Below are 25,179 nucleotides of genomic sequence, written 5' to 3' on the forward strand. Positions count from 1 at the left end.
CCGACAACACTAGCCGCCGACAACACTGGCCGCCGACAACACTGACCGCCGACAACACTGGTCGCCGACAACACAGGCCGCCGACAACACTGGTCGCCGACAACACTGGTCGCCGACAACACTGGTCGCCGACAACACTGGCCGCCGACAACACTGACCGCCGACAACACCAACGTGACTACCATAACAACCGCGCCATGACCTCCACAACTACCATCACAATTACTGATAGTTACAAACACAGACCAATCACCACCAGCGGCAGCTGCAGCAGCACAATTACAACAGTTGCACAGACAACAGCAGCTGCACCTAGCAACAAAAGCATCACAAACATCACCATGCTACGACTATCACCATCCCTGCCACCACTACAACACCATCCACCACCACACAGCCAGCAACCACAACGCCACGCTCACCATCCACCACCACACAGCCAGCAACCACAGCGCCACGCTCACCATCCACCACCACACAGCAACCACAGCGCCACGCTCACCATCCACCACCACACAGCCAGCAACCACAGCGCCACGCTCACCATCCACCACCACACAGCCAGCCACCACAGCGCCACGCTCACCTTCCACCACCACACAGCCAGCCACCACAGCGCCACGCTCACCATTCACCACAACCACCACACAGCAACCACAGCGCCAGTCTCACCATTCACCACCACACAGCAACCACAGCGCCACGCTCACCATTCACCACCACCACCACACAGCAACCACAGCGCCAGTCTCACCATTCACCACCACACAGCAACCACAGCGCCACGCTCACCATTCACCACCACACAGCAACCACAGCGCCACGCTCACCATTCACCACCACCACCTCATAACAACCACAGCGCCACGCTCACCATTCACCACCACCACCACACAGCAACCACAGCGCCACGCTCACCATCCACCACCACCACCACACAGCAACCACAGCGCCACGCTCACCATTCACCACCACCACCACACAGCAACCACAGCGCCACGCTCACCATCCACCACCACCACCACACAGCAACCACAGCGCCACGCTCACCATCCACCACCACCACCACACAGCAACCACAGCGCCACGCTCATACTGGTCACAAACCGCAAAGAGCTGCTGTGTTTCTCGTAAAGCTGAATAATGAATAACAATTACACAGTGTAGCGACGTCTTCCAAGGAAAATGATGACATCTTGAGCCGTGGCTGCAGCGTCTGGTATCGGCGCCCCGGGCCCCACCTTCAGCTTGCTCAAGTGTTCTTCTTGACTTACTTTGCTGTGCTTGTGAAGGTTGAGCTTCAGCTCAGGAGGTCCCACCTCTCAATCACAGCTGGGCCCCCAACTTAGAATTAGTCATATCAACATTGTATTCAATATATAGGACTCTGCCTCAATTGTTTCACTAAAAAAAAAACCGTTCCACTTCTTGACTACCTCGGAAACTGTATTTTTATGATTCTTATTCTATGGCTGTGCTGCATATTATAGGACTGGTCTAACGTAGGTTGTGTATAATGTTTTGAATGATTCCTTGCTTAGCTTTCTGAACGCCATTCTCATGTTTGACCATTGTGTTTATATGTTATTATAGGGCGACATGTCCACTCCCCTCTGAAGCTATGCGTTTATATACAGCCCTCCTGGCTTCTCTTCACTCTCTATCTTCATTATTTTACATATTTGGCATTTAAAGCCTGGAAGCTTCCGAAGAGGGCAGAGGCAGAAAGAAATGAGCAGAGTTTATTTCACCCTGGTGGGACTGTTCACCTAGCAGTAAATAGATACCTGTGACGGACAGCTGCTACGGACTGCATTCTTGGGATGTGTGTGTGTGTGTACTCACCTAGTTGTGCTTGCGGGGGTTGAGTTTTGGCTCTTTGGTCCCGCCTCTCAAATGTCAATCAACTGGAGTACAGATTCCTGAGCCTACTGGGCTCTATCATGTACACTTGAAACTGTGTATGGAGTCAGCCTCCACCACACACCACTGCCTCTGTGTGTGTGTGTGTGTGTGTGTGTGTGTGTGTGTGTGTGTGTGTGTGTGTGTGTGTGTGTGTGTGTGTGTGTGTGTGTGTGTGTGTGTCTAACTACTCTATGTCACACTGACCATCCCCAGGACGGAGCCCTCAGAAAGACCCAACTCCTAGGAACAGATTTACTTCTAGGTAAACAGAGGCATGAGGTGAAAACAAACGTTGCTAATTGGTTGCCGCTCCTGCCCGGATTCGAACCCGGGACTCACGACTGAGACTCGAAGCCACGCGTATGTGTGTCGCCCGCTGGCCGTACACTTTCGGAGAGAGAAAAACTGTTTTCATGCACCGCATTGAATCTGTCGGTAAAGATAAGCCTGACACGAGGCATATGCTTCATTTATGCTACAGCACCGCGGGTCTGGACTTATCTTCACCCTCGCCCTGTGCTGGACACGCACACGCGCCTGCACGCGCTCAAACACACGCATACGTATATATGTAAATTCTTCATAAATTCACACAAGCAATTAGAACAGAAAACCATGCAATTAAATTGTTGAAATACACACACACACACACGTACACAATCGTCTCTATGGTGGCTAGGTGGTAAGGTTGTGTTTTTCACCAGTTGATTGACAGTTGAGAGGCGGGACCAAAGAGCCAGAGCTCAACCCCCGCAAGCACAACTAGGTGAGTACAACTAGGTGAGTACAACTAGGTGAGTACACACACACACACACACACACACACACACCAAAATTACGTGCGAGCCTATTAACACATCCAACATTATTAACACTGGAGCCTCAAATCACAGCTCTTGCTTATCCAACACTTCTAACATCCGTTGTTCCAGGATTTAATAAAGCAATTTGTCCCTCTAATCGTGTTGAAAGTTGCAACATTCTTTCACGACACCCCCCCCCCCCCCCCGCCAGTACGAGTCCCCTTGTGTTAATCGGCTATTGACAGCTGTAATGGCACTTGCCACGCGTCTACGAACTGTTAAAACTGAACAAAAAGTGTTGTCATTAGAAACACCCAACACGCAACCCAAGAGAAGAATTCGTGTAAAATGTTCACCTCTTGCGTGTCGCGGTGTTAAAGTGATTCGCTGGTGTCTGTCTGTCTGTCTTCACACACACACACACACACACACACACACACACACACACACACACACACACACACACACACACACACACACACACACACACACACACACACACATTCTGTCCAAAGAGCCAGAGCTCAACCCCCTGCAAGCACAACTAAGTGAGTGAACACACACACTCAGGTCCTTGCAGCCGAGTGGACGGCGCTCTGGGTTCGTAGTCCCAAGGGCCCGAGTTCGATTTGAGGTCGAGGCAGAAACAAATAGATACTTTCTTTTTCACCTAGCAGTAAATATGTACATAGGAGTTAGACAGCTGCTACGGGCTGCATCCTGGAGATGTGTGTGTGTGTGAGAGAAACATGTAGAAATGAGAGAGGGAAAAATAGGTCAGGAGTTAGTAAATTAGACAACCGACAGTTAAAAAGACGGGGGTCCAAGAGCTAAGAGCTCGATCCTGTAGGCACATATAGTAAATACACACACACAGTAATACAAGTGTGTGTGTTTCACGTGGAAACTCACAGACGTAGGTTCGAATCCTCGTCACGGCCCTTGTGGATTTGTACACAGTAATACCGCCGAATGAATGCACTGTTCACTACTACTTTGCTTATTAGTGGATAGAGCGGCGTACTATGGATGGAAATGGGTGTGCAGGTGGCCTGGGCTGACAGGTGGCATTTTTGGAGGTAAAACCATGAAATGGGCGATACCTTGCCATGACTTCGTGGCTCAACGTCCCCGCGGCCCGGTCCTCGACCAGGGCCGCGCCGTGACCTCAGACTGGATCCTATCCCTCGACACGTGGACAGGTGTCTCCGTCAGTCACGCAAACACGTGTCAAAGAGCTGCCACACAACAGGTGTGTGGCGGGACATCTGCCTAGAACACCTGTCACCTCTCCCTCACGCATGATTTACCCTCACCTGCAAACACCTGTCTCGACGCCTAATTGGACATCTGGAAAAAGGTGATACATAAATTCTATTATTGTTATATTTACCACAGTGTTTGGTGACGCTGTTCCCAGATCTTTTAAGACACACAACACTGCTGGGATGGACGGTGTCACCGCGTGGGTCACCGGTGACTTACTGTGACTTGTGTGACAGCTCCCGTGGTCCACTGTCCAATATTACACCCACTGCCACCGCCTGCCACCAGCCGCCACCTACCACCACCCTCACCTATCATAGCACTGTCTGCCAATATAACCTGTAAATATTACCCAACAAATCCATTTCCGATATCATCACCACTAACAAATTTTGCAAGCAATATCACTGGCGAATATCAATTGCCAACATCAACCATCGATATTATTCATTGTTGCATGATTACATTCAGCTAAGCCTGGGTAGTGCTAGTCCAGCGGGTTCGGTTCCCCCTCAGGCGGGGGGGAACACTTGGTATACCTTCTGGAGGTCCACACGAGGGGGGGGGGGGGCACGGTATACCTCCCAACCCGTTCTCGCACTTGCTTATAGTCAATATTGGCTTATTTAATAAGTGCATATGTGACATACCGATTGATTGTAATTATTTTAGTTTACCTTGAAAAGCTTCATAGAAAACACCGACCTCGCCTTACCTTCTTAGTATGTTAAGATAAGCATCTTATTGCTTCTTAATTACAATTATTACTTAACCTATACCGTTGATAGGTTAAGTAATAATTGTAAATAAGAAGCAATAAGATACTTATTAATATACTAAGAAGGTTAGGTGAGGTCGGTGTTTTCTATGAAGCTTTTCAAGGTAAACTAAAATATTCACAATCAATTAGTATGTCACATATGCACTTATTAAATAAGCCAATGTTGACAGTAAGCAAGTGCGAGAACGGGTTGTACCTCCTGCAGGTGTAGATGAGGGTAAACTCACACTCCAAATTGTGTACCATCCATCCAAAGTGACGAGCTCCAATATTTTTTTAGCATGGATTTTACTTTCAACACCTGCCCTTCTCTTCGACCAGCCCCCTCTCAACCAGCCCCTCCCCCCACCCCCTCTCATCACCCAGCCCCCTCCCCCCCTCTCATCAACCAGCCCCCTCCCCCTCTCACCAACCAGCCCCCTCCCCCCACTCCCTCTCATCAACCAGCCCCCTCCCCCCACCCCCTCTCATCAACCAGCCCCCTCCCCCACCCCCTCTCATCAACCAGCCCCCTCCCCCCACCCCCTCTCACCAACCAGCCCCTTCCCCCTCTCACCAACCAGCCCACTCTCCCCACCCCCTCTCATCAACCAGCCCCCTCCCCCCACCCCCTCTCATCAACCAGCCCCCTCCCCCTCTCTACAACCACCCCCCTCCCCCCCCACCTGCGTGACGTCACGATGAGGGAGGATGGATGACGGGCCATAACCCTGAAGGAGCCGGGACAGTAAGCCGGACCAATTTAACAACGTGCCGTGTGGGGTTTTGTTTAGCTGTTAGCAGTGAGGGGGGGGGGGGGGGGTAGGGTTGGTGGTGGTGGTGGTGGTGGTGGTGGTGGTGGTGGTGGTGGTGGTGATGGTGGTGGTGGTGGTGGTGGTGATGGTGGTGGTGGTGATGGTGGTGGTGGTGGTGGTGGTGGTGGTGATGGTGGTGGTGGTGGTGGTGGTGGTGGTGGTGGTGGTGATGGTGGTGGTGGTGGTGGTGGTGGTGATGGTGGTGGTGGTGATGGTGGTGGTGGTTGTGGTGGTGGTGGTGGTGATGGTGGTGGTGGTGGTGGTGGTGGTGGTGGTGGTGATGGTGGTAGTGGTGGTGGTGGTGATGGTGGTAGTGGTGGTGGTGGTGGTGGTGGTGGTGGTGGTGGTGATGGTGGTGGTGGTGGTGGTGGTGGTTATGGTGGGTGGTGGTGGTTATGGTGGGTGGTGGTGGTGGTGGTGATGGTGGTGGTGATGGTGGTGGTGGTGGTGGTGGTGTGGGAGGCCGCGAGTCCCCATCACCCCCTACACCACCACCATCACCCACTACACCACCCCCCTACCGTCCAGACCACTAACACACCATAACCCAGACCTCCCCCCCCCCCCTACCACCACATACCATTTCTTCTACTTTGAACGCTGTTACAGATTAACTTATTAAATTATTATTATTATTATTATTATTATTATTATTATTATTACAAGTATTATCTGTAATATTTAGGCAAACAATACTTTGAATTGTAATTAAAGTTGTAATAGTTATTATCATTATAATTTGTCTACATATGTATTGATTTCCTCTTAATGGTTATCTATATTTATATATATCATGGGGAGAGAGGAGGGAAGGAGAGAGAGAGAGAGAGAGAGAGAGAGAGAGAGAGAGAGAGAGAGAGAGAGAGAGAGAGAGAGAGAGAGAGAGAGAGAGAGAGAGAGAGAGAGAGAGAGAGAAAGAGAGAGAAAGAGAGAGAAAGAGAGAGAAAGAGAGAGAAAGAGAGAGAAAGAGAGAGAAAGAGAGAGAAAGAGAGAGAAAGAGAGAGACACATACATACACATATGCAAAGAAAGAAGGAGAAGAGGGGAGAGGAGAGGAGAGGGGAGGAGAGGAGAGGGGAGGGGAGGGGAGGAGAGGAGAGAAGAGGAGAGGAGAGGAGAGGGGAGGGGAGGGGAGGGGAGAGGAGAGGAGAGGAAAGGAGAGGAAAGGAGAGGAAAGGAGAGGAAAGGAGATGAAAGGAGGCGCTGCAGGAGGAACTGGCCATCAACAGATCAGAAGTTTAGGTTAGGTCTAAGGTATCCTTGCGTTGATCAGAAGGCCTTGTACTCGGGTACCCCCCCCCCCCCAAACACCCTCCAGTCATCTACATTGATTGATGGATGAAGATTAAGCCACCCAAGTGACACGGGCATGAATAGCCCGTAAGTCCTCTTCATTAATTCTCTCTGAATTTATAGTTGCTCGATCTGGATATATTGGTACAATGTGAGAGGGGAGAACAATCATTCTAGACATGTTGGTACAATGTGAGTGGAACAATCATTCTAGACATGTTGGTACAATGTGAGTGGAACAATCATTCTAGACATGTTGGTACAATGTGAGTGGAACAATCATTCTAGACATGTTGGTACAATGTGAGTGGAACAATCATTCTAGACATGTTGGTACAATGTGAGTGGAACAATCATTCTAGACATGTTGGTACAATGTGAGGGGAAGAACAATCATTCTAGGCACGTTGGTACAATGTGAGTGGAACAATCATTCTAGACATGTTGGTACAATGTGAGTGGAACAATCATTCTAGACATGTTGGTACAATGTGAGTGGAACAATCATTCTAGACACGTTGGTACAATGTGAGGGGAAGAACAATCATTCTAGACATGTTGGTACAATGAAGCGGGAACAATGTTACAGGAACGTCAGGTTTTTCACACACCAGAATGACACTTCTCCTAATTTAATTAACAACGAAACCACGCGACGCTTCAAGTTTTGAACCAAAATGCTAAATATATTTTCATTCAATTATTAAGTCACAATCATTAATAACAAAAGTTCACAAGTTAACAATCCCATGACCGGCTGAAGACATGAAAATGTCTGCCTTAATAACTTTACAAAATTCTCAATAAAAGCATTGCAGCTATCGCCAGAAATCTGTTCATTTACGTACGTATGTTAATAAATGCCCATACAGTGTAGGGTAGCGGCATAGATGCCCATACATCTATGTTAATAAATATCCGTGTGCCTAAGTATGTTAATAATAACAAAATAATACCCAAAATACATGAAACTCTGAAATAGAGAGATGAGAATGAGGAGAATAGGCCTGGAGCCAGATTCACGAAGCAGTTACGCAAGTACTTACGCACGTGTACATCTTTCCTCAATCTTTGACGGCTTTGGTTACACTTATTAAACAGTTTACAAGCATGAAAACTTCCCAATCAACTGTTGTTATTGTTATAAACAGCCTCCTGGTGCTTCGGAGCTCATTAACTGTTTAATAATTGTAAACAAAGCCGCCAAAGATTGAGAAAAGATGTTTAGGTTCGTAAGTGCGTGCGTAACTGCTTCGTGAATCTGGCCCCAGGCCGGGGCAGCAGGGAGACACTGGGTGACCAGCCTACACCTACACAGGCCCCCTGTCCCTCAGGTGAGAGGAAAACAATGCCTCACTTACTCTTGTTGAGATCTATAGGCTGGACATGTTTACCCTTTTTTTTTTTTTTTTTTTTTTTATTAACATATTAGGTACATCTGCATTAGTGCAGCTACCCTAGACTATATGAAGTGGAGTACAGTGTGTCAAAAAAGCTAACTAGGTGATGCTATAAAATCCCCATCACACAGGATGGTTAGTCATACAGAGGCATGTGATTAGCGGTCTGCACTGGCAGACTCCGGATGCATTTTGAGGATATCAACAACACAAGATTGAATAAGGTAGCAGTGGTAATACAAGTCCCCATCTCGCAGGATGGTTAGTCATACAGAGTCATGTGTTTAATAGCCTGCACTGGCAAATTTTGGGTATACTGTGAGGATATCTTCAAGAATACGAGAGTGAATAAAGTAATTGCAAAGCTCCAGGTACCTCATGCCAACTGGTCTGAAAGGTCTAATAATTGGGCATTCAGTGATGTAGTGCGGGAGATCATGCCGTAGTTCCTGCTCACAGAGTTTGCAACTGGAGTGCTCAGGATTGGGAGACCCGTCACCTGCAGCCACCTGCCACAGGTAACGGTAACCCAACCTGATCCTTGCAACCACTGTGTCGCACAGTCTAGTGGACGTTTTGTGCTGTCCATAGATGTAGGTTTCAGATCTGAACAAATCATAGCTTTTTATACTAGTACTTTCAGGTCGTTGGGAGTCAGTAAGTTCTTTCCTATCAGATCTGAATGTTTGGACCAATACAGTTTTGACAGCAGAGATAGGGATACCTAGATCTAATTCAACTCAAAGTCTGCTCTTCAAGCAATCGAAAACTTCTCTTGGAAGATCGACAGCAAGAACCTCATACTCCCAATTATAAATGACCTAATTGATGCACAGAGTAAAGGGTCTCGAATTTCCTTTGTATGGATACCTTCACACATAAATATAACCCATCATAATGAGACAGACATTGCAGCCAAATTAGCGTGTAACAAGTTTGAAGTTGAATGTTTACCCTCATCACCCCACACCCGGGGAGGTCTATGGTGTCTCCGCTGCCACAATGAAACTTGTGTGTGTGTGTGTGTGTCAGTCATCATCGACAATAACCAAGAAGTTATAAACCATCTCGCTGAAGATGGAAAGACAATATAAAAAACTTCTCCTCTAAAGTACATTAAAACACATAAATATGAATAAGACTTCTCAAATAAGGACTTCCTTGGACGATCGCCACTTTGCGATCGTCCTCAAGAAAACCCTTCAAAGAAAACCCTTTGGAGTAGATCTTGGCGCCAAGATGGATGCCAGGGACTTACCTTGGCTTCCGCTCCTCCCTGTAGGAAGAGACAAAAAAAAATAAATCACAACGGGAAGATAATCCAATTTGATTGGTGGGGAGAGAGGGGGAGGGGGGGGGAAGATGCCCATGGCACATTGGCCAATAGACGGCAGCTTCATACATGAGGGGTATATGGGTATTAAAGGAACACAATGGGACCTACTTATGGTGTGGTTACTCTTAATATATTATCAAAACATTTATTTGAAGCTGAAATTTTGGTTAGTTGACTCAAGCAGACGGCATAATTCAATAATATATAACTATTTTTACTGTTAGATTATAATACTTATTATTATTATTATTATTATTATTAAAGCAATCACCACTGTGACAGACTTAAAGACATAAATATGTACAAACATTTACTGTATTCTTATCCAGCATTTGTTTATATATACGAGAGATTCCTGTAAAATACAATTCACTTCATTTATTATTTGCTGGAAATTAGCAATACAATAAAATATAACTAGACTCAAGGCAATCCAGTGTTCCACTCCCAAGGGTTACTCCAATGGGTCATTACTACCTAGTTACAAGCTATGAAAGATGCTTTAGCAGCGTGGTGAGCGCGCACTCAATAGTACACACGCGCGCACTCACAAGCACGTACACACACACACACACACACACACACACACACACACACACACACACACACACACACACACGAGAAGCTCATGAATATGTACACCAGTAAACTGACGGTTGAGAGCCGTTACCAAAGAGCCAGAGCTCAACCCCCGGAAGCACAACTAGGCGAGTACACACGCACACCCTGAGTGAACATAGACAAAAGGGTCTCGCCCAAGGATGAGAATGGAGGCCTATGGACCCTCATCGCAGGCTTCTACTCTCCTCTATAGGCCTCCACCGCCGTCGACTTCACGAAAGGACTTTTTTTTCCCCTCTCTTCATTCGCCTGCTTGGATTATCCATCAAAAGCGTCTCATTCAGCCACTTTGTCCCCTTTCTGGCATGTTGACTCTGCAGGCGTGGTCATCAAACTCTCACTGGGGAGTGACTAACAACACATCTTGAGAGAGAGAGTGAGAGAGAGCGAGAGAAAGTGAGAGAGAGTGAGTCTGAGAGGAGGTCTCCGTCCACCCCGGCAGGTCTCCGGTGACTGAATGATGGCTTGAGGTTCCGGTCTAAGCCTTCAAACGGGTAATCGCTCGAATGGCATCTGAGACAAAGCCTGCCCCATTCACCGGCCCGCTCTGACTGGGGGTATGGAAGGCCTATTTGAGTTATAATTAGAGGGCCAGGCTGCCCACCGTGCGGTTTTCTTGTCACGCTCCCAATTAGTTTCCCATAGTTATGATGGTTAACCCCGAGGGGTAGGCTGTGTTGCGTCGTTTAACACCTAAGGCAATATGTGCGGGGCGTAGACGAGGCTAGAGGCTGTGGGTCACTTCAGATAGGCAACTGTGCCAGTTTCAGTTATTTTGCTGTTATAATTTTGCAACATTAGAGGAGTGAGGTGGAGGTTGCTTTGGGCGACCAGAGGCTGAAACACAGTGCAAGACAACGCAAATGAGATGAAGGTAAGGTAAGGTAGGAGATGGAGAAGAGGTGAGCGAGGAAGAGAGAGAGAGGAGGGAAGATACAAAGGAAGAGAGAAGAGATACTGAGGGAGGAGAGTAAGAGATAGATAGACAAATAGACAGCAACTGGGAGAAACGACAGAAGGTTCTCCACAGCCAACAGGAGGAGGACGGCGTCCCCCGTTAAGTAGTGTAACCGGAGACTTCTGTCAGGGTCTGTCAAACCATCCTTCACCCTTCCACACACACACACACCTTTCTCTTAATGCCTCCGCCCTTAATAGACCTACAGAAGAAAGACCTCCCAGTACAAACCCAAGGCCTATTACCTCCCCCTCCCTCCCACCCCGCCTCTCCACACCCCCCCCCCCCGACCCTATTCTATCAGCGATACTCCCTCCCGAATCAATACACGCTAATCAAACAAACAAGCATATTTGGATACAAACAAAAGGGGTCGCGGTGGGTCAAACAGCTCAGGGCTATTGTTTAAGTAAGTCGGGACAAGACTCACAGTAATCTCAACACTTCATCAACAAGTACCACCTTTTGTCTCCACCCCACAGTTGGTAGGCCTATGTGGCCAAACTGCTTGACTGGAGGAGCAGCAGCAGGAGGAGGAGGAGGAGGAGGAGGAGGAGGAGGAGGAGGAGGAGGAGGAGGAGGAGGAGGAGGAGGAGGAGGAGCAGGAGGAGGAGGAGGAGGAGGAGGAGGAGGAGGAGGAGGAGGAGGAGGAGCAGGAGGAGCAGGAGGAGGAGGAGAAGGAGCAGGAGGAGCAGGAGGAGGAGGAGCAGGAGGAGGAGGAGGAGGAGGAGGAGGAGGAGGAGGAGCAGGAGGCGCAGGAGGAGGAGGAGCAGCAGGAGGAGGAGGAGGAGGAGGAGGAGGAGGAGGAGCAGCAGGAGGAGGAGGAGGAGGAGGAGGAGGAGGAGGAGGAGGAGGAGGAGGAGGAGGAGGAGGAGGAGGAGGAGCAGCAGCAGCAGGAGCAGCAGAAGGGGCAGCAGGAGGAGCAGGAAGAGGAGCAGGAGGCGCAGGACGAGGAAGAAAATGCGGAAAAGATGAACAACAAGGAAGAGAAATCAAAGAGGGTTGATAGGTTCAGTAACATTAGGCATAAAAAAGAATGGGGAAGAGGATAAAAGGGGATGAGCATAAGTAAAGGGAAGGTGGAGAGAACTGCCACTAAACAAGGTGGACTGCAACTGATAGTAATCAGAGGGAATGCAGGAAATAGGATTAAGCATGTGATGTGGAATGAATGAAATAGGGCTTATCTGCTCTGATCCTCGCCTGCTGTAATGTGCTTCTGCGTGTTTTTTACTTATTTAACTCTGCGTGGATTAAGCTTCAGCTCTTGGGTCCCTAAAGCAAGCAGTTAATTGGGTGTTTGGGGCCCACAACCCCTTCGATACTTTTACATCAACAGCCTAAACTTTTAATGGAGTCAAGAGTTCATAGTTTCACCCCCAGATAATACTTGCTTATGGGCATCATCTGTGACATTCTTGCCCAATGTTGTTATACCTCCGAATACTTTGTATGTTATGATTATGTCTCCTCTAGTTCTCTCTGCTAGTATTAAGAGGTTATTAAGATCCCTGAGTCTGTCATAACAGCTCAACTCTATGGTCTTGTTTTCCTGTGCGCACTTTACGAAATGTAAGTTCCATGACGGCGCTGCATATTAAAATTGTGGTCTGACCTACGCTGGTATTTACAAGTTTGCTGTTGGTGATGGACTTTATGTGATGTCCACTCTGATACTTATTACCCGTCGGTTGTATTGTTCATCTGGTCTCACACTTCAAGTTCCCCTCTCATTATCTTGCATTTGGTGGGATTTAAATCCTACAGCCACTTATCTGACTACTGGTGTAGGTTGTTCAAGTCGTCCAACATCTTTTTCCAGTCATACTCTCTCATATATGTTCGTGTGTGTGTGTGTGTGTGTGTGTGTGTGTGTGTGTGTGTGTGTGTGTGTGTGTGTGTGTGTGTGTGTGTGTGTGTGTGTGTACTCACCTAGTTGTACTCACCTAGTTGTGCTTGCGGGGGTTGAGCTCTGGCTCTTTGGTCCCGCCTCTCAACTGTCAATCAGGTGTACAGGTTCCTGAGCTTATTGGGCTCTATCATATCTACACTTGAAACTGTGTATGGAGTCAGCCTCCACCACATCACTTCCTAATGCATTCCATTTGTCAACCACTCTGACACTAAAAAAGCTCTTTCTAATATCTCTGTGGCTCATTTGGGCACTCAATTTCCACCTGTGTCCCCTAGTGCGTGTGCCCCTTGTGTTAAACAGCCTGTCTTTATCAACCCTGTCAATTCCCTTGAGGATCTTGAATGTGGTGATCATGTCCCCCCTAACTCTTCTGTCTTCCAACGAAGTGAGGTTTAATTCCCGTAGTCTCTCCTCGTAGCTCATACCTCTCAGCTCGGGTACTAGTCTGGTGGCAAACCTTTGAACCTTTTCCAGTTTAGTCTTATGCTTGACTAGATATGGACTCCATGCTGGTGCCGCATACTCCAGGATTGGTCTGACATATGTGGTATATAATGTTCTGAAAGATTCCTTACACAAGTTTCTAAAGGCCGTTCTTATGTTAGCCAACCTGGCATATGCTGCTGCTGTTATCCTCTTGATACGGGCATCAGGGGACAGGTCTGGCGTGATATCAACCCCCAGGTCTTTCTCTCTCTCGGACTCTTGAAGTATTTCATCTCCCAAGTGATACCTTGTATCTGGTCTCCTGCTTCCTACCCCTATCTTCATTACATTACATTTGCTTGGATTAAACTCTAACAGCCATTTGTTCGACCATTCCTGCAGCTTGTCCAGGTCTTCTTGAAGCCTCAAGCTGTCCTCCTCTGTCTTAATCCTTCTCATAATTTTGGCGTCGTCAGCAAACATTGAGAGGAATGAGTCTATACCCTCTGGGAGATCATTTACGTATATCAGAAACAGGATAGGCCCAAGTACAGAGCCCTGTGGGACTCCACTGGTGACTTCACGCCAGTCTGAGGTCTCACCCCTCACTGTAACTCTCTGCTTCCTATTGTTTAGGTACTCCCTTATCCACTGGAGCGCCCTACCAGTTACTCCTGCCTGTTTCTCTAGCTTATGCATCAACCTTTTATGGGGTACTGTGTCAAAGGCTTTCCGACAGTCCAAAAAAATGCAGTCCGCCCACCCTTCTCTTTCTTGTTTAATCTTTGTCACCTGATCGTAGAATTCTATCAATCCTGTAAGGCAAGATTTACCCTCCCTGAACCCATGTTGATGGGTTGTCACGAAGTCTCTTCTCTCCAGATGTGTTACTAGTTTTTTTCTCACAATCTTCTCCATCACCTTGCATGGTATACAAGTTAAGGACACTGGCCTGTAGTTCAGTGCCTCTTGTCTGTCACCCTTTTTGTATATTGGTACTACATTAGCAGTCTTCCATATTTCTGGTAGGTCCCCCGTTTCCAGTGACCTACTATACACTATGGAGAGTGGTAGGCAAAGTGCTCCTGCACACTCTTTCAATACCCATGGCGAGATTCCATCCGGCCCAACAGCTTTTCTCACATCCAGCTCCAATAGGTGCTTCTTGACCTCATCTCTTGTAATTTCGAACCTATCCAAGGTCACCTGGTTTGCTGCCACCTCTTCTAGCGCCGCGACATCTGTGTGTGTGTGTGTGTGTGTGTGTGTGTGTGTGTGTGTGTGTGTGTGTGTGTGTGTGTGTGTGTGTGTGTGCGCGTGCGTGCGCGTGCGTGCGTGCGTGCGTGTGTGCGTGCGTGCGTGCGTGCGTGTGTGCGTGCGTGCGTGCGTGCGTGCGTACTCACTTGTGTGAGTTTGCGGGATTTGAGCTTTAGCTCCAGGAGTCTTACCCTTCATGCGTGCGAGCGCGCGCGGGCGTGCCTTCGCTCTCCACCCATGAAAAGGATGCTGCTGCCATGATCTCTGGATTATCCCAAGGTTCCCCCCCCCCTGGCTGTGTACCTCCCCCCTCCATCATCCTTCCCTCTCTGGAACACCCGGTCATGTTGACCCTCGCCCCCACAGTCATCACCCGCCAAACTCTGCTACTGTTTCACCACACTCATCACCACACTAACCTGGCCTCGTCTGCCTGCATGTCTGTCCCTCTGTCTTTATCCAATGACAATCTCTCTCTCTCTCTCTCTCTCTCTCTCTCTCTCTCTCTCTCTCTCTCTCTCTCTCTCTCTCTCTCTCTCTCTCTCTCTCTCTCTCTCTCTCTCTCTCTCTCTCTCTCTCTCTAAAGAATCCACGACCTGGATTAAGGCAGCATTTACACATCCCCCTGAAGAAATATGTACATCTTTCCTCAAACTTCATATTATCATGCAGGAAGAACCGCACGTCTATGGGTCATCCAATAAGGTTATCTTGAGATGATGATTTGATTTAGCAGGTTAGCAGACTTGCAGATGTTACCACTGCTAGGCTTAGGCTCGGCTACAAGTACCTCTGGGAGTTTGTACCATCTGCTGCTGTAGAATTGACTAAGAGTAAACTCTGTCAGCAGAACTATTCACATACTTTGCGTCATTATATAATGGAATGTGATAAAAACGCGGAATTCTGAGATAACTCCATCAATCGAGTCCAAGAAATGTGTAAATACTTCATTCATGATGATGATGTACTGTCAGGAATCTAATGCTGCACATGACTGTAAAGCTGCCGCCCAGTTGGGTGGGTGTGGAGGAAGACTAGTAACTGTGTGACTCACCATAGATGTAAACTGCCTTGTATATATGGGTCTCTTCTTGAATCACTGTAATCACTGGCTCCTTCCCCCCTCGGGCACACAGCTTACCTTCCCCTTACACTCGTTTACACAGATAAGCTTCCACCTAACTTCCATAAGCTTCCACCTTCCACCTAACGCCACAGAGACGTTAGAAAGAATTTTTTCAGTATCAGAGTAGTAAACAAATGGAATGCATTAGGCAGTGATGTGGTGGAGGCTGACTCCATACACAGTTTCAAGTGTAGATATGATAGAGCCCAGTAGGCTCAGGAACCTGTACACCAGTTGACAGTTGAGAGGCGGGACCAAAGAGCCAGAGCTCAACCCCCGCAAGCACAATTAGGTGAGTACCTAGACTCGTTTATTCAGCTAATCTTCCCCTCTCCTTTACACACTACTAAGAGTTTCACTGATATTGGCGCTGTCTGGGCCCATCAAGATGAAGGGTCTTGGTTATCTTGAGGTTATCTTGAGATGATTTCGGGGCTTAGCGTCCCCGCGGCCCGGTCCTCGACCAGGCCTCCACCCCCAGGAAGCAGCTGACTAGCTCCCAGGTACCTATTTACTGCTAGGTAACAGGGGCATCAGGGTGAAAGAAATATTTTGCCCATTTGTCTACGCCTCCACCGGGGATCGAACCCGGAACCTCAGGACTACGACTACAAAACGCTGTCTACTCAGCTGTCAAGCACCTCAATATGCTGGCATATTTGCACCAATGCCTTCGCCATGACAACCTCGGGGCAAAATATACCTTGACAGCCTCGGAGCAAAATATATATTTCTCGATTCATAATTTTACGTGGTTTTTAAAATCTAAATTTTCATACATACTTTACTTTGAGGGTTTAGAAAACTTCTAAATAACAGTTTCAAATTGTATGCAGTTGGGGCGAAGTATTAATATAGAAATCATTATCACTGCAAGAATGTACAGATCGAAACGGGAGAGTAACTTTAGTCTATGAGCTGTTAACTACCTCAGGTTAATTGACACATTATGAGTTATTTACCTCAGGTTATTTACAGCCTATTCCCAGCATGTTGTTAACTGAACACGATCTGACAATTGATTTACACCCAAGTCCCCTAATCACCACAGTGGTTAATGTAGGTGAACGAGCTTTATTCAGTGTTCTAATCTAACCCAGCAATCGAAATAAAAACCTTTTATGTTCTGACGAGTGAGCCGTCCACTATGGCACTTGCTTATAGTCAATATTTGGCTTATTAATAAGTGCATATGTGACATACTAATTTATTGTGAATATTTGAGTTTACCTTGAAAAGCTGAATAGAAAACACGACCTAACCTAACTTTCTTAGTATGTTAAGATAAGCATCTTATTGCTTCTTAATTACAATTAGTATTTAACCTATACCTATATTAATATTACAGTTTTATAAAAATAATAAAACAAAACTAAAATATTTAAATAAATTGTAAAGTAACTCAGGATATTGTCAAAATTTTGTATAAAATCTCTAGTGTTTAATAAAACTGAAAAAGAAATTCCTAATATTAAAACCGGTGTATAGCGAAATGTTATGAAGAGTTTGTATCTTGAAAACAAAATATAACTTGGAATATACCATATATGCCACATATGTACTTATTAATATACCAAATATTGACTATAAGCAATAAGTCATATATATGTAGTGTTTTGTGCGAAAGCAGATTGCACTGGCCCATGTTCAGCTTATATATGAACACAGGACGGCAGGTGGGCTGTGTTGGTAAGCACAAGGATAGGCCTTGAAAGGCTATACATGTCTCGACGAAAAGGTATTTTGGAGTCTCAAGGTAGAGGTGTGTTTCTACGTGTACAGAGATCCAGCTCTAGAGCCCTGCCTCAATGCACCTGACCCTGATGCTGGGCATGGAGGTGGCTTCCAACACCTCTGCCGATCGGTTCATGTAGTTGACCAGCCTCACTGCATATGCCAACTTTCATGCCGCCGGATCATCTGTGTTTCCAACCTGCAAATGGGTTCCCTCGTTATGTTGTCTAGCCCATAAAAAAGTCGCTATTCATTGTGTCTATTCCCCCTGAGTATTTTATATGTTGTGATCATGTTGCCTATGGTCCTTCACTTTTCTAGGGGTGATAGGCGGAGGAGAGAAGGAAAGGGGGTTGTTCTTGTAAGGTGACTGGTAACATTAATACCAGCTAGAAAAATGGTACCGCTGGAGTAGAGAGAGACGGGTCAAGGGGTTAAGGGGGAGAGGTAAGCATCAATTTTACAATTGGCAACAATGATGCAGATGAGAAAGAAGAGGACCTACTTGACAGATCGTAGCAGTAGGTCAACCGGTAGGGGATTTAGGCCTAAGGGGCCTGGACCACACCAAGCGCAATTCTCCTATTGTTCTAGAAATCTTGTGGGAGGAGGAGGAGGGGAAGGCAAAGAAGGAATAGGAGAAAAGGGGGGGGGGAGGGTAGGAAAAGGGCAGCTTGTGTGAAATGGTCTTTGCCCCTCAAGTTGTGTGTACCGTTACTAAGTGTACTCCCACGTTAGTAATGCGAGTGATGAGCCTTAGGTCTTGAGTCCCGCCTCTCAACCGACTGGTGTTGGGGTTAATGAGCCATGAAGACTCACCCATAGTTACATTTGAACCTTTATACGGAGACTACTTCCATTATTTCCCTTCCATATTCATACCAGTAATTCACTTTCAAGACTCCTAATAAAAAATATATTTATAATATCTCTGTACCTGTGAGTGTGAAAGGAAGGAGAGAGAGAGAGAGAGAGAGAGAGAGAGAGAGAGAGAGAGAGAGAGAGAGAGAGAGAGAGAGAGAGAGAGAGAGAGAGAGAGAGAGAGAGAGAAAATAATATATGAAGTAGATATGATAAGAGGAAAAATAGGTCAGGAGTCAATACATTTGACAACCCACGGATAGAAAAGCGGGGTCCAAGAGCTAACAGCTCGAACATGCAGACACAAAGAGTAAACACACACACACACACACACACACACACACACACACACACACACACACACACACACACACACACACACACACACACACACACACATGCACGCACGCACCCGCCACTCACATATGTGCAGAATGGGTATAGGCTACAACGGGTATTTGCATTGTAATCTTTCCAAGGTTAAACCCACACAATTATCGTTAGGCGCAAAAACAGGGGTGTGCATCCTGTCAGGTCCTGTCCGTCTGGCCTGCGTTCCTCTGTGTGTACTCTCCTGTCTGTGCTTGCGGCGGTTGAGCTCTGGCTCTTTGGTCCCGCCACTCAACTGTCAATCAACTGGTGTACAGCTTCCTGAGCCTACTGGGCTCTATCATATCTACATTTGAAACTGTGTATGGAGTCAGCCTCCACCACATCACTGCCTAATGCATTCCTTCTGTTAACTACTCTGACACTAAAAAGGTTCTTTCTAACATCCCTGTGTGTGCGTGCGTGTGTGCGTGCGTAAAAGAATTCGTCACGTTTCGGACAAGAGAGTAGGTATGTTGGGACAAGCAGTAAGACGGGGGGAGGGGGGGGGAGGGTTACGAAATGGAGAACACCATACTTCAATTAGGATTAGGAATACCTTCAATAGGATTATAAATAAGCTGTGTATAGGCATACAATGGGAGAGAGAGAGAGAGAGAGAGAGAGAGAGAGAGAGGGAGAGAGGGAGAGAGAGAGAGAGAGAGAGAGAGAGAGAGAGAGAGAGAGAGAGAGAGAGAGAGAGAGAGAGAGAGAGAGAGAGAGAGAGAGAGAGAGAGAGAGAGAGAGAGAGAGAGAGAGACTCCACGTACAACCAGGGTTGAGTATATTTGTATCTATAATTCTGACAAAAATTGAGCTGTCATAAGCATTACGAGAGAACTTGAATCACACGTGAAGACGAGAGTTTCCACCTACAAGTGGAAGTCAATTTCGTGTTAGCAGGTGTTTCTCTTTGCTTTCTTCTTGTTTGCTTGTTGGGGGCCTGCCGGCTGAGTGGACAGCGCTCGGGATTCGTAATCCTAAGGTTCCGGGTTCGATCCTTGGCGAAGGCGGAAACAAATGGGTAGAGTTTCTTTCACCCAAGATGCCCCTGTTCACCTAGCGGTAAATAGGTACTTGGGAGTTAGACAGCTGTTAAGTGCTGCGTCCTGAGTGTGTGTGTGTGTGTGTGTGTGTGTGTGTGTGTGTGTGTGTGTGTGTGTGTGTGTGTGTGTGTGTGTGTGTGTGTGTGTGTGTGTGTGTGTGTGAAAAAAAAAGTTGATTGAGTGACAGTTGTGAGGCGGGCCGAAAGAGCCAGAGCCCAACCCCCGCAAGCACAACTCGGTTAGGTTATCTTGAGATGATTTCGGGTTAGCGTCCCCGCGGCCCGGTCCTCGACCAGGCCTCCTTTTTGTTACACACCCCCAGGAAGCAGTCCGTAGCAGCTGTCTAACTCCCAGTCTAGGTAACCGGAGCATCAGGGTGAAAGAAACATTTTTGCCTCCGCCGGGGATCGTTTGTCTCCGCCTCCACCGGGAATCGAACCCGGAACCTCAGGACTACGAATCCGAAGCGCTGTCCACCGAGCTGTTAGGTTAGTACAACTAGGTGAATACAACTAGGTGAATACTTGACTCGTTGCACCCAATATTTCATTGTAGTTATGATTAAACATATTAATTACTTCATGAACTTGGCCTGTGGCGTAAACTGTAGGGTTATTATAATGATTCTGGGCTACTGAAAGCGTCATCAGGAGCCAGGACCAGGAATGACCCCAAGGTACAAGCTCAGATATGACGGCTACGACACATACAACCCACTTGTGCTTACAGGAGCTGGGAGCCACCTCTTTGGTCACGCCTCTCAGTATTTGAAACTCTGTGGCGTAAAGCTCAACCACCTCACCTATTACAGCATTCCACATGTTCACTGCTGTGACACTGAAGTAAATGTTTATACTGACCAGACCACACACTAGAAGGTGATGGGACGACGACGTTTCGGTCCGTCCTGGACCATTCTCAAGTCGATTGAGAATGGTCCAGGACGGACCGAAACGTCGTCGTCCCTTCACCTTCTAGTGTGTGGTCTGGTCAACTTATTTTAGCCACGTTATTGTGACTCATCGCCTGCAAATGTTTATATTGACTCCGTGGCTCATTTAGGTACGTATAGTTCCCTCTTATTCCCCTTATTCCGGCACTCTTGGCAAACATGTTATCAATGTCTGATCTGTGTATTCCCTGGAAAATGTTGATATGTAGAGGCTGTGTTCAAATGATTCGTCACTCTTCCAGTTTAGCTCGTATCCTTCACCTCCGGGACCAGTCTCTTGGCATGCCTCTGGACCAAAAGAGGTCCAATTCCTCAGACCAAAAGCTGAGGAACATCGTATATATATATATATATATATATATATATATATATATATATATATATATATATATATATATATATATATATATATATATGTATGTGTGTGTGTATGTAAATCACGAAAATTAACACGTGATGAAAAATGCGAGTGTCAGACCACGGAGGAAGAATTGAAATTTCATTAAGAACTTTCGTATTTTAATAATACATCTTCAGAAGGAAGGAATGTTTCAATTCTTCCTCCGTGGTCTGACACTGTTATATATATATATATATATATATATATATATATATATTTTGGTAGCAGTCTTTCCTGTAGACATATTTTATTAAATATGACCGAAAAAGTAAGATTAATAATTCTAACACGAATTTTCTCAATCTTTCGTACATTATGCTTCACTGTTGGAGGTAAATCAAAAATCACTTCTCCAAAATTCATTTTTATTTCTAGTCTGACGCGACACGGGCGCGTTTCGTAAAACTTATTACATTTTCAAAGACTTCACAAATACACAACTGATTAGAACTTGCATTTCCCTGATTTTATATCTACATTTGAGTGAGGTGGGAAGGGTGATGTGGCATTACATTTGAGTGAGGTGGGAAGGATGATGTGGCATTAGAGGATATTAATAGGGTATTAAAAGTATCAACACAAGACAGAACACGAAACAATGGATATTGAATAGAAGTGTTTGTAGAAAGCCTATTGGTCCATATTTCTTGATGCTTCTATATTGGAGCGGAGTCTTGAGGTGGGTAGAATATAGTTGTGCAATAATTGGCTGTTGATTGCTGGTGTTGACTTCTTGATGTGTAGTGCCTCGCAAACGTCAAGCCGCCTGCTATCGCTGTATCTATCGATGATTTCTGTGTTGTTTACTAGGATTTCTCTGGCGATGGTTTGGTTATGGGAAGAGATTATATGTTCCTTAATGGAGCCCTGTTGTTTATGCATCGTTAAACGCCTAGAAAGAGATGTTGTTGTCTTGCCTATATACTGGGTTTTTTGGAGCTTACAGTCCCCAAGTGGGCATTTGAAGGCATAGACGACGTTAGTCTCTTTTAAAGCGTTCTGTTTCGTGTCTGGAGAGTTTCTCATGAGTAGGCTGGCCGTTTTTCTGGTTTTATAGTAAATCGTCAGTTGTATCCTCTGATTTTTGTCTGTAGGGATAACGTTTCTATTAACAATATCTTTCAGGACCCTTTCCTCTGTTTTATGAGCTGTGGAAAAGAAGTTCCTGTAAAATAGTCTAATAGGGGGTATAGGTGTTGTGTTAGTTGTCTCTTCGGAGGTTGCATGGCTTTTCACTTTCCTTCTTATGATGTCTTCGATGAAACCATTGGAGAAGCCGTTATTGACTAGAACCTGCCTTACCCTACAGAGTTCTTCGTCGACTTGCTTCCATTCTGAGCTGTGGCTGAGAGCACGGTCGACGTATGCGTTAACAACACTCCTCTTGTACCTGTCAGGGCAGTCGCTGTTGGCATTTAGGCACATTCCTATGTTTGTTTCCTTTGTGTAGACTGCAGTGTGGAAACCTCCGCCCTTTTCCATGACTGTTACATCTAGAAAAGGCAGCTTCCCATCCTTTTCCGTCTCGTAAGTGAAACGCAGCACGGAACTCTGCTCAAATGCCTCCTTCAGCTCCTGCAGATGTCAGAAGGAAAGTGAAAAGCCATGCAACCTCCGAAGAGACAACTAACACAACACCTATACCCCCTATTAGACTATTTTACAGGAACTTCTTTTCCACAGCTCATAAAACAGAGGAAAGGGTCCTGAAAGATATTGTTAATAGAAACGTTATCCCTACAGACAAAAATCAGAGGATACAACTGACGATTTACTATAAAACCAGAAAAACGGCCAGCCTACTCATGAGAAACTCTCCAGACACGAAACAGAACGCTTTAAAAGAGACTAACGTCGTCTATGCCTTCAAATGCCCACTTGGGGACTGTAAGCTCCAAAAAACCCAGTATATAGGCAAGACAACAACATCTCTTTCTAGGCGTTTAACGATGCATAAACAACAGGGCTCCATTAAGGAACATATAATCTCTTCCCATAACCAAACCATCGCCAGAGAAATCCTAGTAAACAACACAGAAATCATCGATAGATACAGCGATAGCAGGCGGCTTGACGTTTGCGAGGCACTACACATCAAGAAGTCAACACCAGCAATCAACAGCCAATTATTGCACAACTATATTCTACCCACCTCAAGACTCCGCTCCAATATAGAAGCATCAAGAAATATGGACCAATAGGCTTTCTACAAACACTTCTATTCAATATCCATTGTTTCGTGTTCTGTCTTGTGTTGATACTTTTAATACCCTATTAATATCCTCTAATGCCACATCATCCTTCCCACCTCACTCAAATGTAATGCCACATCACCCTTCCCACCTCACTCAAATGTAGATATAAAATCAGGGAAATGCAAGTTCTAATCAGTTGTGTATTTGTGAAGTCTTTGAAAATGTAATAAGTTTTACGAAACGCGCCCGTGTCGCGTCAGACTAGAAATAAAAATGAATTTTGGAGAAGTGATTTTTGATTTACCTCCAACAGTGAAGCATAATGTACGAAAGATTGAGAAAATTCGTGTTAGAATTATTAATCTTACTTTTTCGGTCATATTTAATAAAATATATATATATATATATATATATATATATATATATATATATATATATATATATATATATATATATATATATATATATATATATATATATATGAGGAAACAAAAGTATAGTGACAACCTCCCCGTGATTCTCTTCATGAGGTATAACATATAAAACAACGTGTGTGTAAAAATAACAGTCCAGTAAAATACAGGAGGAACAAACGTTCATGAATAAAATGTTTCGCACACACTACTGCATCACGCACGCACGCACGCACGCACACACACACACACACACACACACACACACACACGCACGCACGCACGCGCACACACACACACACACACACACACGCACACACACACACACACACACGCGTGCGTACTCTAACAACCATAACTGTGTGGTAGTGTTGGGAAACTGAACAACAACATGAAGGGGAAAACGAGGCGACGGTCAATAAAAAACACCGTTCACCAAACTGAAGTATAACAGAAACACCAGGATGAACAAGTTGTGTTGTGTCAATTAGCAGGAGGATGAGGAGGAGGAGGAGGAAGAAGAGGGGGAGGAGGAGGAGGAGGAGGAGAAGGAAGAGGAGGAGGAGGAGGAGGAGGAGGAGGAGGAGGAGGAGGAGGAGGAGGAGGAGGAGGAGAAGGAAGAGGGAGAGGAAGAGGCGAAGGAGGAGGCAAAGGAAGAGGATTGTAAAGTAGCATCAATAAGAAGATATACAAGAGACATTAGCTAGACAAGTAAGAAATAGCCGGTGAACAAGAGAACTAAGAAGAACAGCTACAAAAATACACAAGAACAGCTACTGGACAAGAGAAACAAGAACACTCGCTGAACAAGAGAAGCAAGAACAACCGCTACACAAGCCACCCGGAGCAGCTGTGGAACAAGAGACACAAGAACAGCCAGTGACCAAAAAGAAACAAGGAAGGCCGCTGGGAACTGACAAAATCCAGTAGAAAGGGGCGTGAAGAGCAAGCAGGGAAGGGAGGTTGAGCGAAGCCTCTCCCACCCGTATGGTAATGGTCCGGGACCCCCAGACCAGTACACAAATCTCTCCTGATCCCTTTTTGACAAGAGCGCCTTTGTAACTGATACACACCGTCCAAGAATGGGATGACGCCTCGACCATTTGTCCTTCTGGGAGTGTAGAGGCAGCCTGCAGAAAGAGGGAATCCTGGAAGGTTGTGTAAGGTTGGGGTGGAGGCAGGATGGAGGTCTCCGAAGGGACGCTGAGGTAGGGAGGCTGGGGGGTGGAGGCAGGCTAGACGAAGGAGTATGCTGAGAGAAAGGCTAGCAGAAAGGAAGGGAAATAGAAGGAAAGGAGACCTAGATGAAACGAAGGATATTGGAA

The 25,179-nt window shown here is 46.2% G+C and overlaps 1 protein-coding gene across 4 annotated transcripts in view; it reads right to left on the reverse strand.

Moving 5' to 3' along the window:
* The window catches only part of LOC123750108 (optomotor-blind protein), a 354,673-nt gene that overhangs the window by 181,164 nt on the left and 148,330 nt on the right, over nt 1–25,179 (reverse strand). For all 4 annotated transcript variants that reach the window (XM_069305473.1, XM_069305475.1, XM_069305472.1 and 1 more), the window contains one exon: nt 9,501–9,518. In XM_069305473.1, coding sequence (XP_069161574.1) covers nt 9,501–9,518 — 18 coding nt within the window. The remainder of the gene's footprint in view (nt 1–9,500; nt 9,519–25,179) is intronic.

This window comes from Procambarus clarkii, chromosome 55 (assembly GCF_040958095.1).
Source record: "Procambarus clarkii isolate CNS0578487 chromosome 55, FALCON_Pclarkii_2.0, whole genome shotgun sequence".
In the NCBI taxonomy this organism is placed as follows: Eukaryota; Metazoa; Arthropoda; class Malacostraca; order Decapoda; family Cambaridae; genus Procambarus; species Procambarus clarkii.